This window comes from Neocloeon triangulifer, unplaced genomic scaffold (assembly GCF_031216515.1).
Source record: "Neocloeon triangulifer isolate White Clay Creek 2 clone unplaced genomic scaffold, ASM3121651v1 ptg000014l, whole genome shotgun sequence".
Classification (NCBI taxonomy): Eukaryota; Metazoa; Arthropoda; class Insecta; order Ephemeroptera; family Baetidae; genus Neocloeon; species Neocloeon triangulifer.
The window spans coordinates 23292570-23308334 of NW_026775556.1; the positions used below are offsets into that span (position 1 = coordinate 23292570).

Genomic DNA, 15765 nt, shown 5'->3' on the forward strand with positions numbered 1-15765 from the left:
GGAATAAATAAACTTGAAATGACAATGATAATAAAAAATTGTTATTGATTACAAAAAGTTACACCAATATTTTGCTCGATTTCAAACAAACGATTTAATTACAATAATATTGACAGGCTTGTTTTTCCTCCTTTTTAATTAAATTTCGTTTTAATATTTAAACTTGTATATTGTAGTTAATTAAATTTACTTTTACTCTATATTTAAAATATAATTTTTAATATTAATTATTTTCATTTTTTAAATATTAATTTTTAAATACGTAGCTTATGGCTAATTTAATTATTTCGCGTTCGAAGTGGTTTGTTTTTTGTTTTATCTTCTCAAAAAATCAAAACTTTTATTTTAATTTTTCAATGCTCATAATTGGATTGATGCTTCTCATATTTTCTTCAAATAATCATACATTCTAAAATAGATGAAAATGCAAACGAATGTTCATTCAAATTACATTAATAAGTAGAAAGAATAAAATAAAATAAATTATTGCGTAATATTAACCTCAAAATTACATTTACCGTGGAAGTTCTAGCAAATTCTAGCCTAACAATAGAATTTTTCCCTCCCAACATTTTATTATAAATTAATTGTCATGTAAAATCTTTCTTATCAATTAATTGGTAAAATTACCATTAATAAAATAATAGAATGCAACTTAAATCAATCAATATTAAACTTCTTTAGAGCGCTTTCAAATTTAATTAAATTAATTTTGTTTTTAATTAATTACTTTATGTAACTGGCAGCCCTGCGGTGATCAATCAGTCAAATAATTATATGGCGATCATTTTCATGAGAAACCTGTAGAAAATTATCTCAAATTTGATACTAGAAATTCATTGTGAAATCAGAAGCCCTGTAATGTTGATATCTGCTGATTGAATACTGTGAAAAGACGTAAATTATTTCATCAAAGGCGCGTGTATTGTCTAGAGAGCATAAATGGTGGAGCCGCATTATTACTGCGAACGCATAATGAACACGCGTGGCAAACTCTCGCCCACTAACAAAGCGTGAGGCTGAATTAATTTAACAATCAAAGCTGCTCGCTTGTGTGCAGTTTGTGTGTGCGCGTAATTTCGCAAACAGAGATTATGGACCGGCGTCAGATTGATTCGGGTGCTCACGGGAGAGTAATAATTGTTTGTTCTCCCGCGAGATCGGAGGAGGAATTGGATTGCCTGTAGGGGATGAAATGTTACGCGCGTCGATTGGACCCATTGTTCGATTGTACTCGAATTAAACTTTGAACTGGCGAATCGGTTCGTTTGTCAAATCACACATCGGAATAAAAATGTCTTCTCTCTTGCAAATCTTTGTGTACCACAATCCCATAATGCCATTCCATTTTGCTGACAGGGTTTTCAATGGAGAACAAATAAATCGTGAAATAAAAGGAGATGAGACGTTTCAAATGGAGACCACGTTGTTTCATTCAACTTTCCAACCAGTTTTTTTTACCATCCATAATAACAAAAGAAAATTCAGCAGCAGAGAAAATTTACAGTTGCGCCCACGTCCGTGTAAGTTAAAAATAGCAAATAGAAAAAAATAACAATAATTTACATACTTTTTTTTATGTTTTCTTAATAAAAAGTTTTCTGTTTTTCAGAGTCGATATGTTTTGCTGATTTTTTAAGAATAACAGAGTCAGACAGAATTCATTACAACAAGAAAGCTTTAAACTTATAATGTGAAAGAAGTTTTCAAACGAAAAAATTTCTTGCTTCTGTATTTAAGTTTTGATTTGCTCATTAATGAATTTTACATGAACTGTGTGAATTTAGACATCTTGCTTTTTCTAGAAAGGCTTTTTCAGAAATAATTCAATGTTACTCTCAATTTCCTTAAATAATTTTTAGTATTTTAATATACAGTTGATGTTTGCCGATTTGGGCAAAGATGATAGAAAATACATTGCAATAGCACGTCTTAATTAAATTTTTAACTTGTTCAAAATTTACTATCTTGCACATCACATAACTTTGTAAATTTTAGTCAAATATATTTTTAAAGCTTTAACCGTTCTTAACAATTATTCAGGAATTAAGATTTTCCTAAGCAAAAAAAAAGTAAAATAAAATATTAATAAATATTTTATAAAGTAATACTATAAATAAATAAATTAAATAACAAATATTATCAAAGTTATGCAAATACATTTTTCTTAAATAATAAACTTTTAACTTTATTATTAGTCTAACTGCAAAACTCAAGTTTAATATTTAATAATTAAAATACCATGTTTTTTTATACTTTTTTTGTGGTAACTGCTTAATTTGAAAGTATGTAACCTGCTCGTCATTGATGTTAAGCAGGTTGCGTGCCTCCTTCAGCCTCCTCTCTTTATTCAGTTCGCAACTTCATAATAATACTTCATCAAAACGTCACCCGGATTAAAAGGATTCATATTAATTGCTTTTCGCCCCGGAAAATCCCCTTCCTTCTCCAACGCGACCATCAATCAATATCACTGCATCAAAGAGCGGTTTGTTTGCCTCTGGTAATTAAGCCACAGGCCAAAAAGGAGCGATATTTATCTGTCAAAAGCCGACAATTAAGCGGCGACGCCTGACGATCAAAAGCAAGCGATCAAAGCTGCTTGTTTTAGGGAGTGAAAGTAAAGAAACCAAAAAGCAGTTATTTTCTTCCCAGAGTGATTGTAATTTATTAAAACCTCAAATTGTGAGAAAATAATGTCAATGTAGAAGACGAAAAAAGCATAAAAATTTTCAGAATAAATAATCTGATAATTGTTTTTAAATGAATTGCTGTTTATGCAAAATAATGTGTCTTTTGATTTATATTTTTTTTCTCATTGAAATAATTATCTACGTAATTCACGATTTACAAAAATAAAACAAAAAATAACAACGTAGCCTCAGTTTTTGAATGTAATAATTATTTTTATTGTTTGATTGAGACACATTTATAGTTTCTTTCCAAATAAAAATCTCGCAGGAATTAAAAAACTTAAAAATCCTCTTAAAATGTCATTCATATTTGAAAGTAATCTCATGTGGGAAAGTGCAGACTTAACATAATCCCGGTTTTAGTGCGAACGTCGAAAATTTATCATCACCAATGTTACCGTGGAAATTCTGATTTTACAGGAGCTCCTGAAAATAGGTAGGCGGAAAGTGCAAATCAATTTACACTGATTTATTTGTCCAGTCTAGAGAGGAATTAATCGCCATAGGTGTAGCGTTTCGCAGTTTGTCCCTTTTTGCTGCGTCACAATAAAATCGAAATTCTTGCGGGCTCAATTAATTTTATTGCTCGACAGCGGCTGGGGTAGTAAAAACGGTCAATTGTTCCCCTTTTCCGGCTGCAGCTTTTTACGACCAGACGAATCGCTTTTCGCGCCACCAACCGCACATTAATTAATCGGACCTAATTAATTTAAGACCAATAAATTCTGTAGGTTGTTTTAAATTTTACTGCTTCCTTTCAATCTCAATCGGAATGACTCGATTTTGAAGCGAATAAAATAAATTTGTCTTCATGGGTCTCTAATTAATGAGCATTCATCATGTAAGTGATTAAAAAAGGTCGTCATAGATTTTCAGTTTGAGGAACAGAAATTTGCAAGCAATAATTTAATAATTTATTTTTGACAGGAAAATTTTATATCAAACAAACAAAAATGAAAGTCCATAGCAACTTTATAGTTTTTCCCCCCAAAAAAGTTGTGTTTGCAATTATCCTTTATTTTTTCTTTCTAATGTGAAAGACGAAATTTTTAAATGAGACCAAATGTTTTTTATTGGCCACACCGACTGCCCCGTAAATGGAATTGCGGCCCCAGCGTGTATAATAATAAATTAGGCCAGTCACGGTCCAGTAGCGTTGCACTTTGCAAAGTAAACAAGCAGCGCCAGTTTCCACCCCATTACAGCGACGGGGGGCGAAAGTGCATCGGTGCAAGCAGAGGACATAAAAATAAAAATCAACGGCGCCACTTCTTCTTCTTCTTCTTCTTCTTGCCGGTCCAACAGCTGTGCGCGAGCGGCCACTTGGCACCATGTGGATTAAATGCAATCCAAGGGCGAAATAAGCAAATAATGCTGCTGGTGTGCAGAGCGTCCTGCTGACCGGCCAGCAACGAGTGCTAACGACGCAGCAGTGCAAATATTAATTACACGGAGAGGTGACTTCTGTCGGCTGCACTGCAATAAATGTGCTTGAGTTCAGCACAACCCACCTCGCTCCAATACAACATTAATTTCAAGGACTTGCATTTTTTCAATGCAACCGGTTTGTTCGTCCTCTGCAGTATTTTCAAGTTGAGAAGTTGTTCATTTTCTTAGGACGTAAATTAAACACACAAAAAATCCAAAATTTCAAAGAATTTTGAGATATGTGCTGGAAGAAGGAAAAAAATTAAAAATTCTTTTACTATGCAAGGAGAAATTTAACCATGTTGAAAATAATTATGAATAAAACTAATTGAAATTGTTGTAAAAAAATTCAAATCAAAAATACCTATACCTGTTTTAAAATATTTTGTACAATATTTTAATCAATAAAAGGGGTAATTTCTATCTTTTGAAACAAATATTGATATTATTTTTTTAAATGAAATTGAATTTTAGAGTAATTTGCATAATTTACATTTTGGTTACGGCCATAATTCATGAGAGTTTAATTATATTAATTAAAAATTAGTTTATGGAATTATAAATATTTCTAACTACCATTTTCATAAACAAAATAAACAACAGATGATTTTAAAATCAAGCCCCACAAAATATTGATTGAAATTTTTGCGCCGTTAAAGTAAATTTGCTATGCTATTTATTTTTATAAATATCCAACAATATTGTGAACTTTTGAAAACTATGGATTGGATTATTGGATTTAAACAATTCAGAGAAGAATTTTCTTCGAGTATCGCTAGGAATTAAATTTGTATAAAATAATAATAATAAAGTAGCCAAATTTTGCATTAAATATAAAATTATTACTCTTTATTGATCAAATGTGTGACACATAAACTATTTCTAGCACGAGTAGTTGTTGGTCCCGCACCAAAAGTTGTACAAATGCATGAAAATATATGAAACTGGCATTGAATACTTTTTTTTACATTATAATAAAATTTCATCTGTCCTGTGAGAATCGGGGTGATCGTTGTTTTTTTTCAGTGGGTTGTTCTCTCTCTCCGTCCGACCGCTCACATTTAGCCGTAGTAGCCGTAGCCGCCATAGCCGTAGTGCGGCCGCCTGTAGTAGCCTCCGTATCCGCCGTAGTAGGGACGACGGTAGTATCCTCCGTAGCCTCCGTAACCTCCATAGCCTCCATAGCCACCATAGCCGCCGTAGTGTCTGCGTCCCCAGTAGCGGTTCTCATCAACGGCCAGGTCGTCGGATTCCTCAGCGGGGGCGGCGTCGGCAGCGACGTCGGCGGCGGGGGCGGCGGCAGAGGCCTCCTGGGCGCACACCGAGCCAAGAACGGCGGCAAGAGCGACGAGCTGGAAATTTAAAAAAAAATGGAGAAAATTAAATTATATGAAGGGTAAAATAATTTTATTGTAAATGTTTTTTATTTTCCTTAAATAGATTATGACAGATTTAAAAAGTTTTAGAGGTAAATGTTAGTAATTTAATTAATATGTTGCTATTATACGTATTTTTTTTTTAAATAGTATTTAAGTTTTTTTTTAATTTTTATAATGAATAATATATTTTTTAATATTTTGTATATGTTGGTAAAAAACAGATTTAATTTTTAATTGTTAAAACTAATTTATATTTGAAATATAATATTGTAATCTATAAAAAAAGTGTAAATATTTTTAATAAATTTTAATGATTGTGCAACGTAACAGATGAATAATTAAATGAAAATAAATTTGAAACCTTTTATTCTCTGTTTATATTAAATATTATACCTTCAGAAGTAAAACAAAATAGATTTGAAAATGACATAATAAATTTCTCATTCCATATCCATAATTATAATATTATGGAATTAAAAGTGTAAAAAGAAATGAATATCCAGGAATGTGTTTAGAAAATAGCATAAATAAATATCTTAATTGCAACAAAAAAAGGGTTTTTTATTTAATAAACAGAGTAATTTATGTATGATCACTTAATTAATTATAAAATTTACTATAAATAAACATAACAATAATTATTGTTTTATCTACCCAATGATAACGAAAACGTTTATAATTAAAAAATAAAATAAAATAGATATTTCCTTGCCATATTGTGTTTTTGTATTTTTATTTATTTATTTTTATCAACTTCCAATTAGTTGAAGGCCTAATTAGGAAGCGAAATTTGTTTGGAGCGTTTTTTTTCAAAGGATTTTTTCTTTCAGAGAAGCTTTGATCGCGCAACAATCTTTTCTTTCTCTGAAGAAAAAAAACAGCGCCGTGGGGCACTGTTGCTTTTATAGGAGATTTTTCAGAAAATTGCCTCCCGCTTTCGGCAAACAGAGCGAAATGAATTGGGTAAAGGGATCAAAAGAATGGAAACCGCACGTTCGCGGAGCCAAATCAAAACACACTCCATTGCGGGGAAGAAGAGAGAAAAACCGGGAACAATCGTCGGCTTCGGCCGGATTTGTCTTTCATCAGCCTTTTCGGCATGCACGAGTATAAGTGCTGCGCGGCAATAAGAAAAAGAAGCTGAAGAAAAGTTGCCGAAGCAGCAACATCAAAAAGTACTCGAGTGCTATTCATTACTTTCGCGCGCGTTCGCGAGCGTCAAGGAAATGTTTTCATAAGCGCGTCGAGCACAAAAGCGCGCGCCCGGTTTTTAATATATTAACGCGGCCGCCAGCAAAGGCTTTTAGCCCCAAAAATGCTCGAGCGCCGGCAAAAACGAGTCGTGTTCAAGGTGCGTTATCGCATTAAAACGTGCGGCGGAGAGCAGTCTACACAAAAAAAAATTAATTACACGGAGAATTATTATTCCCACTGCGGAGCAGGGTTGAGGGATTGGATTAGTTCACTTTTGCGCAAAAAAGTTTAATTTATTCTGAATAATATGCAAATTTCCTATGTCATGTAAAAAGGGTGCAACAATATTTTAATGAGGTATGAAAACAACCCTCGTGATAATAAGGGGAAGATGATTTGTCTAAATGTTTCAATGTTTTCAAAATTCAATTTAATTTACAAGAGATATTTTTTTTTTATAAAATCCGATTCAAAAAAGAGATCTTTAAAGAACAAGTAAGCTATTTTTAAAAATTAGTACTTTGAGATAAAAATAATTTAATTAATTTGTGAAAAATAGCAAAACAACAGCTTAAGAATTTATCCGAATAAATAAAATTGTTAAAATAAATATTGCTTCTCACTTTTTTCAACGAGGTCAGTGTGAAAAAGGGATGATCTGCATCAGCAGCATCTTCATCGTCACCACGCGAAAAAGTGATTTGTTACGTGCATTGCAGACGATTATTTATTCACGCCCAATCGATCGAACTGCGCTCAAAGGAACGATTTTCCTTGTGCACACAAGGAAATGCAAATGAATTGTTTGCATTTCGCATTCTACCTGCATCGCGGCAACTGACGGTGAAATTGCACTCGCGAGAAATCGTGTAAAATTCCCTTGGAAAAATGGGTCGAGCGAATATAATGCATAAGAAAGGAATTTCCGGAGTGGAAATCGGATCAGAGCCGGGGGATGAAAAGATAAAGTGGAAACTCGAACCCGGGGCGGTGAATTGTGCATTATCGCGGCAGTAAAATTTGAATATCAAAGAAAGCAGGAGAAAATCTTTGTCACTCACCAGCAGCAGAGCAAACTTCATGGTGGACTGTGTTTGGACTTTTCGAGACCGGCTGCTTTTTATACACCCGAGAGGCTCGCAGGTGAATCTGCCGCACTCCCCTCTCTCGTCTGCTGCTACCCTGGCGCTCCTCCCCTCCTCCGGTGCGTGCGAATTCTGCAGTGTGATTCACGATCAAGTTCAAGGATCCAGGAACCGCATGCAACGAGCCCACCTACCTGCCAGAGTTGTTGTCTTTTTTCGGCTAAAAAAAAAGAAAAAAAAACAGCTCAAGGGCTCATTATGTCACATTAAGTGTTTGGAAACGATTGCGGTTTCGATTGAAACTGGCCATTTTTTTTTGCAAAGTGGTGCATTTTTTTTTATTGGAACTGTAATAAAATTTTTAAACCGAGGTTAATTAGTTAACAATAAGCAGTGCCGCTTTCCGATTGGTTTTGAAACAATTATTTCTGGTGCTTGAACACGAAGCGCGTGCCTTTTGATCGTTTTACAACCCAAAAGTTCTTGAGAATCGTGCGTTTCATCGCAATTAACAAATTGTGAGCCATTTGAATGAAATTGCTGAGAGTGCGTGGGTGTTTCCCGAAATCCTTATTCGTGACTTAGAGATTATAACAAATTCTTCTTAAAATAGTGTCCCTGAAAATGCAGAATTAACCCATATTAAATATAAAATAAATTTAATATAATAGCGACAGCATATTTTTTATTAATAAAATTGTTTATTTGTTCAATAAACAAAAATTTTATATTAAAAAATCAGTAGTTTTTCGGAGGGGAACATTAGATTGTTGGACATCGCTTTTTGGTCTAACTTTCAGGATCAAAAAGACCTCAAACTCCACAGTGAGTCTCAGTTGACTTATGTAGTTCTATAAATAGAATCCAGCCTCTGAAAGGCCAAATTTTGTTTTACAAAATTGTTTACCACAAAAATGCTGCTGGTGCAAAATAATTAATTAAGCCCTGCTGAACAACTTTGCTGGCAGCTTTGGCAAAACTTCCCCTTTGAGAACATAAAAGGGCGCGAAAAATTTCTGCAAACCCTGCTCAACGCATTATGGCGAACTTGAGCGAGAGAGTTGATGGTTGATGGATGGGTGTTAATTAAGTGGATGGATTGCGCGTCTGCAGCGCACGGCACAACTTGCCGAGCACACCGCACCTTATTTCGCAATATGATTTAGAAGCTGCGACGGTGCGGCTTGTGGCGCGTCTCTAGAAGACATTTTTTTAAATTAATTATATACTTTATTGATTATTATAATTTTTTAAATTAATATAAAAAATTTGTACGCATTATTTCAACAAGTTTTTATTACTTTTCTATACTTACAGCGCAATAAAACTAGTTTTATGCTAGTTCTTTAAAAAAGCAATCTTTTTCCTTTTTTTAAAATTATTTTTCTTATTTTTCATTTTCGTTTGTTGCTACAAGTTGAGAGGAAGGGGGTAATCTATGGCTATGGCCTAAGCAATTAATTTACAACTTACAACTTAAAAAAATCGCCACATGATTAAACACAATAATCGCTATACAAATTATTTCATTTCTTTAAAATTGAAGTATTGACGATTTTATTACATGAAAGATTTTGTCTATTTTTAAACAAAAGTACCTTTTATATTTTTAAAAAAAATTCCAAATTGTATTTCCATTTCATATCCTACATATTTAATTATTTCTCAAGTCCTCCTGATTTAATCACACGGGCGCTTTACTGGATTTCGCAATAATTCCCACTTTCAAAGTTTTGTCCAAAGTTCAGCCAATTAAAATCAAGTAAGTGTGCAAAAAGGCCTCCGACGAAATTCACGCTCCGGTCCGCGGCGGCAACTGTTGCTTGTGCAGCTTCTAATGTGGTTACACCGGCGCGTGTGTTGGCGGCGGCGGCGGCAAAAAGTTTTATGGTTGTTGCCACAATAGAGGTGAAGTTCACGAGAAAGGAGCACCGACGACGAACCACCGATAAAACGGCCTGTCCGTCCATTTCAACAATGCACTGAGTTTTGTTCTTTTATTTTTAGCCTAATTTGAACATTACTAAATAAAAAGTATAAACAAAACACTTTATTATTATTTAAAATTTAAGTCCAAATTATAGTAAATTTAATATTTTCTATTTTTTTAATTATATCTTTATTTCTTTTTTGTTAACATTTTAAACAGACCAGATACAAATATTTGCATGTATAATTAATAATATTGTACTTAATTATTCAATAAAAATTCTCTCATAAAAATATAATTTCATTTATAAAGTTTTTATCAAACGTCTGTAATGGATCGTTTTAGTGGAAACCAAAATTTGTTGTCTGAGAAATATTCTCAATATCTTATATATTATTATACACAGTATGTACACAACAGTAGGGATTCGCATAATATAAAAGCAAAAATTAAATGACATCCCTTCGAATTGTACCAGAAGATTGGAGTGAAACAAATTAGCTTGCGCGGATCTTTCTTCTAGTCTTCACATAATTATGCATATTTTATTTTAAAGTCTTATTTGCTGCTATTTCAAATATTAATTTTTGTTTATAAATAAGAACGAGCAACAAACATGATAAATAAAAGTTTGCATCAATCGATTTAAATTTTCATTTCTAATAATATTGCACTCAATTTTATTTAAATGAGGATGAGGTTTCATTTTAATCCGTACACTGAAGATTTCTTATTGCATTGTTCGAGATTTTATGTAAATTGGACACGCGTGCCAGCTGCGTGAGTAGGTGAGTTTTGTTTTCGTCAAAAGTGTACCGCGGCAGGGTCGCAGAAACGGGCGCTCAGAAAAGGAAGCGGAAATTGCTGAGAGAATTGCTGAGCGGACGAAATTGGGGGCGACAAAAAGTTTGTTTGTCTTTTGTTGCAATAAAAGTCCTCTTTACCCACACGCGCAAAAAATACACAAGCGCGTCCGTAATAGGGATGACAGGTGAGTTTGCATTGAGTTGTTGTGTTTATGGCGCGACATGCGAAGATGATTCACCACGAGAGATGAAAAAAAAGTGGTAAAGCACTGCGCGCTAGGCATTCCCCAGAGGTCATTTCGTACGGCGATGAAATGACGATCGATGTTTGCTCTGTACAAAAAATAATTAGTAGCAAAAAGGACAAACACATTTACACAAATAATTATTGTGTCTCTCATTAATTTATTTTTTAACATGTACTAATATTTTAGACAGAGGTCAATGATTGCAAATTTCTCTCGGTTACATAACTGATTATTTAACTTCAATTCATTTTTATTTTTCTCCAAACAAGTCAAACAATCAATTGTGAAAAATTGGTTGGGAGAAAAATAGGCACACAGTGCTAGTGAACAACTCACTGAAACTCATAGCCGAGTATTTACCAAGAGGCGATAAATACCCGACTACTCGCCGCACTGCAGCCTAAACTACGGGAAAAAAGAAGTTTAAATTTGTTTTACATGCTCTTTGCACAATTTCGGGAAATTATTAGACGCACACGATTTTAACACAGAAGGGAGGGAGTTCCATTGGGACGCGAGGCGAAAGGGAAATGAGTAGAGGCCGAGGTCGGTGCGCACTTTTGGAGGAATGAGTCGGTGGTGCTCTTCGTCACTGCTACTGTCTCTTATCTTTCGGCCAGTCTTTATTCGCGCCATCGCGTCCATGTCGGTGTCTCCGTCCAGACACTTTCGGAAGAAAGTCAAGTCGTTGTACTTCAGCTGCTGCTGGACGGTAAGCAGCTCGGTCTTGGCCGCCTCGGAAATGTGCCGCCCGTACACAAACCTAAGGGCTCTATTCTGAACTCTCTCAAATTTTAAAATATTTAACTGGATGGACGGGTGCCACGCAGGGGTCGCATAGAACATGAGCGGCTTGACCATTGTTTGGTAGGCAAGCCGCTTCACTCTCGGGGTGCAGCCGTGCAGGTTGCGGGCCGCAAAGGAGAGAACTTTGGCTGCCTTACCGCGGGCAATGTCCGTGTGCTTGTTCCACCGCAGGTCTCTGCTGATGTGCACGCCAAGGACATAATTTAACATAATTTAATCAAGAATTAGAATTAATAATCGATTTATAGTTTCCTGTTTATAGTAATAACTAAATCCTTTATCCAATGGAAAAAACATTGAAAACAAAAACAAAAATTAATTAATCAAGGGAAGCGTGATTTTCAGACAAGATTGAAACATTTTGCATTAATTTATTCTTAAGTAAAGACAAAAAATCTGCTCAGGGTTTTTTTACAAAGCTTCTGGTTTATAGTAAACTAAGATTTCAACGCAGCATTTTGAGCATTTCCACAAAAAAATTATTAATTTTCACTGGCTTGAGACTCAGATTTCCCTCTGTTACTTTTTTCCTACTTCAAATTATTGAAAAATACACCCGTAATATTTGTCCTTCCATCAAAATGGCACATGGTAAACTGCTCAGGGGTTATTCAGGAAGCTTCTGGCTGAATGTAAACTAAGATTTCCACGTAGCACTTCCACCGAAAAAGTTTTTATTACCACAAGTTTATTGGTTTTATCTTCCGTCTAATTATTGAATAATACACCCATTATATTTATCGCTCCATCAAAATGGCACAATATGATGTATTTGGGCAGAGAATGCCCGGTGATATATAAATATACATGTTTTGAAACTAGAGCAAGCTAAATTTTTCATGGTGATCGGTGTTAACTGTTAATTTGTTTGAATTTATTTTTTACAATGTTGGTTTGCTACTTTAACAATAATTTCACAAGGTTAACAAAAGAATTAAATTGAATTAAATACCAAATTTTGTGTTAAAAATTATTTTGTGAAGAAATGTTAATTTAAATAATTTTTCACGGAAAATTGTCAATTTGAAAGAAAAAAAAAATTGAAAAATGATTTATTTTTGTTCTAATTTTTGTCAAAATGTTTTCGCAGCTCATGAATTATGGCTGCAGCCCGCAGCCAAAACATGCAGAGCAGGACATTGTTTTTCTGAAACAATAAACAACTCACAAAAACCCATCGAGCAAATGCCGATTTTAAATTCAAATCACCATTTAACAAAAGATTTTAGTCATTGCGTCGATAATATTAGAATAATGCCTTAAATTTGTCTGGGAGTGATTCTTCCAATTCAGTCTACTATGCATTCAAAATACCTAATTCCAAATCAGAATAAAAAATTATAACATATAATTATTAATTATTTATAATTGTAATTTTTTTTTTCGTTTAAGAATATTTGGATGATACATCTCGTTATGGGCAGAGATTGCCTTGTGGTACACCAATTTAATTTGCAACAATAATTTTGTAATATCCAATTATCGTCTTAAAATATTATTAAGATGTATTTTGTTTGAATTTGAACCTTCAAAAAATTTAATTTCATGCTGTTTTCACAAACGTTACGTAATAATCTAATATTTTTCTGAAAAAGAACTTTTTTTATTATTAGAACTCGATAGGTTTTTTTTCAATGCTTTATAAAACGCCTCACACTATCTGTTCACTTGTTTTTATACTTCCTGCGCAATCCTTTGTGAAGAGCTGAATCACATTGTAAAAAAAAAAACACTTTTTATCAAAATTACAAATCAAATGTTTTTTTGCAAACAACTTTGCTTTCCTCTGAGTTAATTTTTATGATGAATGTTAATAAATCATGGCATCTTTTTTTTATGTTTGTAAGAAATAACAAAAAAGCATGCACAGATTACAAACTTTTAATGGAACTCATTATTTTCACAATTTTTTGCCGAGTTGCATTTTGTCGTCGTAATTACACTTTAATATCAGAGCTTTTGAGTGTTGCATGTTGGTTCGCCGGGACAAAGGCGGATGCAGAAAAAGCGGCGGCTTTGACCTGAGTGTGGGCAAAAGTTCGTTGGCTGTGCCGAGAGGGAATCCCTGAAGAGAAGAGCCAGTCATTTTCGCAACAACTGCATTTATATGTATAGACTTTTTGCCTGTTCCCATTTTCGGTTTTTTCTCACTCGAGCGACTCGTGATTGTTTTCACGCTTTATTAAACGCGCGCCGCGTCCGACGGACCTTTTCGGCCGCAAATTGCGCCGCCGCGTTTCAACAGAGATTCACTCTCGTTTTCTGCGCTGGCCGTTCTTTGACTCTGACATTAAAAAAGAAAACGTGTAAAGCCGCACACTCGGACGAGATGAGAAATAAAGGTTCACGCAAGAACTGCCGCCGCCAAAGGAACGTTAATTGCTCTCTCTGGGTTAGCTCGGCTGAAAATGCACTCGCCGCGAGCTTGTTTCACGGACATCCTGCACAATAAAACGCTGAACAATTCTAATTCAAATTTAAATATGGTGACCAAAATGGGAAAAAAATAAAGAGAGCTTTATTTTATTTCAAATTGCAAGTGAAGAGAAAAGGCTTTTTCTTGCTGCTCGCAAAAAAATTGTTTTAATAAAAAAAAAAAAAACAACAACAACAACAACGACTCTACCAGTTAATATCACGATCTGCGGCCCTATTTTATTAGTAAGAATAAATACAAAAAGCGCTAAGAAGTAAGTTAAAATTAAAAAATTAAAGCACTTTTTAAATATCAATATCAATAAAAAAAAGAATAAAATATTTTTTTTTTGTCAAGAGGTTTTTTCCGTGGATTTACTAAAACTGTGCGAGAAACACTTGGTTTTAAAGAATGGAATATACAAACCAAAATTTTGACTTTTAATTGAAAGATTAATTTTTAAAAATGTCTCAAAAAGTAATATTTTTGAGTCACAAAAAATCAAAATTTCAATTAAAACTCGGAAAATTAGGGTAAACAGAGCAACATAACTGGTCTGGATCGCGAAAAATTTTGGTTTGTATATTCCATTCTTTAAAGCCAAGTGTTTCTCGCACAGTTTCAGTAAATCCACGGAAAAAAACCTCTTAAAAAATTAACCCCTGAAACTGCTATACACTTTACAACACAAACAAAACACTACTCTACACTATTAATTTGAACAAAAAAACACACGCACACTAACAATTATCTGAGAAAGAATAAAATAATTCAAATTTTTCATGAAAACCATCTTTAATTGTTAAAATAGAATAATTATATTGATTTGATTTATTTATTGCTATTGTGTGTTTTTAAGAGACTCATAGGCCGTGACCAAAACTGTTAGAGCCGTTTTGTTTTTGAATAAAAAACAATATGTCAACGAGCGGACTCTTCACTTCCATAATCTTCCCCTCGAGTGCAAATAAGTATTTCAAATTATTAAAAATTTAAATTAAAAGCTCGGGACCATCTCATTGTTGCTAAATCAATTTCAGCTTCAGAAAAGTTGAATTTTACTTTCAATTTTCTTTCAATAACTCCTGCCTTAATTAGTGTATTATTTATCATTGACATTTTTTCAGGCGGCAGGTCAACTTTTGGGGTCAGTTTCCTTTTGTTAATAAGATATTAAGCCCGGTTTACATTTTCTAACAAATTTATTATTTGGGCATTTTTACAAGCAGATCAGAATTGAAGTAGAATTAGTAAGTGTATTTTATATTATATTGATTGTTCAAATTGGCAATTCCGTGTTAAACATATTCCATTTTCATGAATGATCATTTAAAACTGATTTGTTAACGTTTGCTGAAATAATACTTATATATTGTGCGATTCCTGACACGAACGTTTTTTTTTTTTTCAAAACGTACAACATACAGGACTTTTTTGAATCAAAAGCGCAGGCTGAAAAAGAATCGTAATCAGCGCTCGGCGCACCCTTTGAGGCTTTGCAGGCTGCATTCATATTTTTGCCCCCTTCATGTGAGCGCGCGAGCATCAGCATGTGTGCAAAAGGGGTGGTTTTAATTAACTCGCTCTCTGACTGATGTGGCTGCAGAATTGCTCTTTAGATTAACTCGGTGCATCGCAAATCAGACTTTTGAGAGTGGAATTTTACTGCTCTCGGCGAGGGCTATGGAATTTATTGCACTTGTAGAACAAAACGATTGGTTCACTTGAAGCGCACTTGAACTGACCAACATGCTAATTACTTTCAATAAAATGCAGAAT

At 33.9% G+C, this 15765-nt stretch overlaps 1 protein-coding gene across 1 annotated transcript; it reads right to left on the reverse strand.

Annotated features, from left to right (window-relative positions):
• Positions 1-4941: 4941 nt before the first annotated feature.
• On the reverse strand, positions 4942-7844 carry LOC132199633 (prisilkin-39-like). Its single transcript, XM_059624506.1, has 2 exons — positions 7756-7844; positions 4942-5473 (listed from the first exon to the last, which is right to left on the reverse strand). The coding sequence occupies exons 1-2, from the start codon at positions 7774-7776 to the stop codon at positions 5183-5185; spliced, it is 312 nt and encodes a 103-aa protein (XP_059480489.1). The 5' UTR covers positions 7777-7844; the 3' UTR covers positions 4942-5182.
• Positions 7845-15765: the final 7921 nt, after the last annotated feature.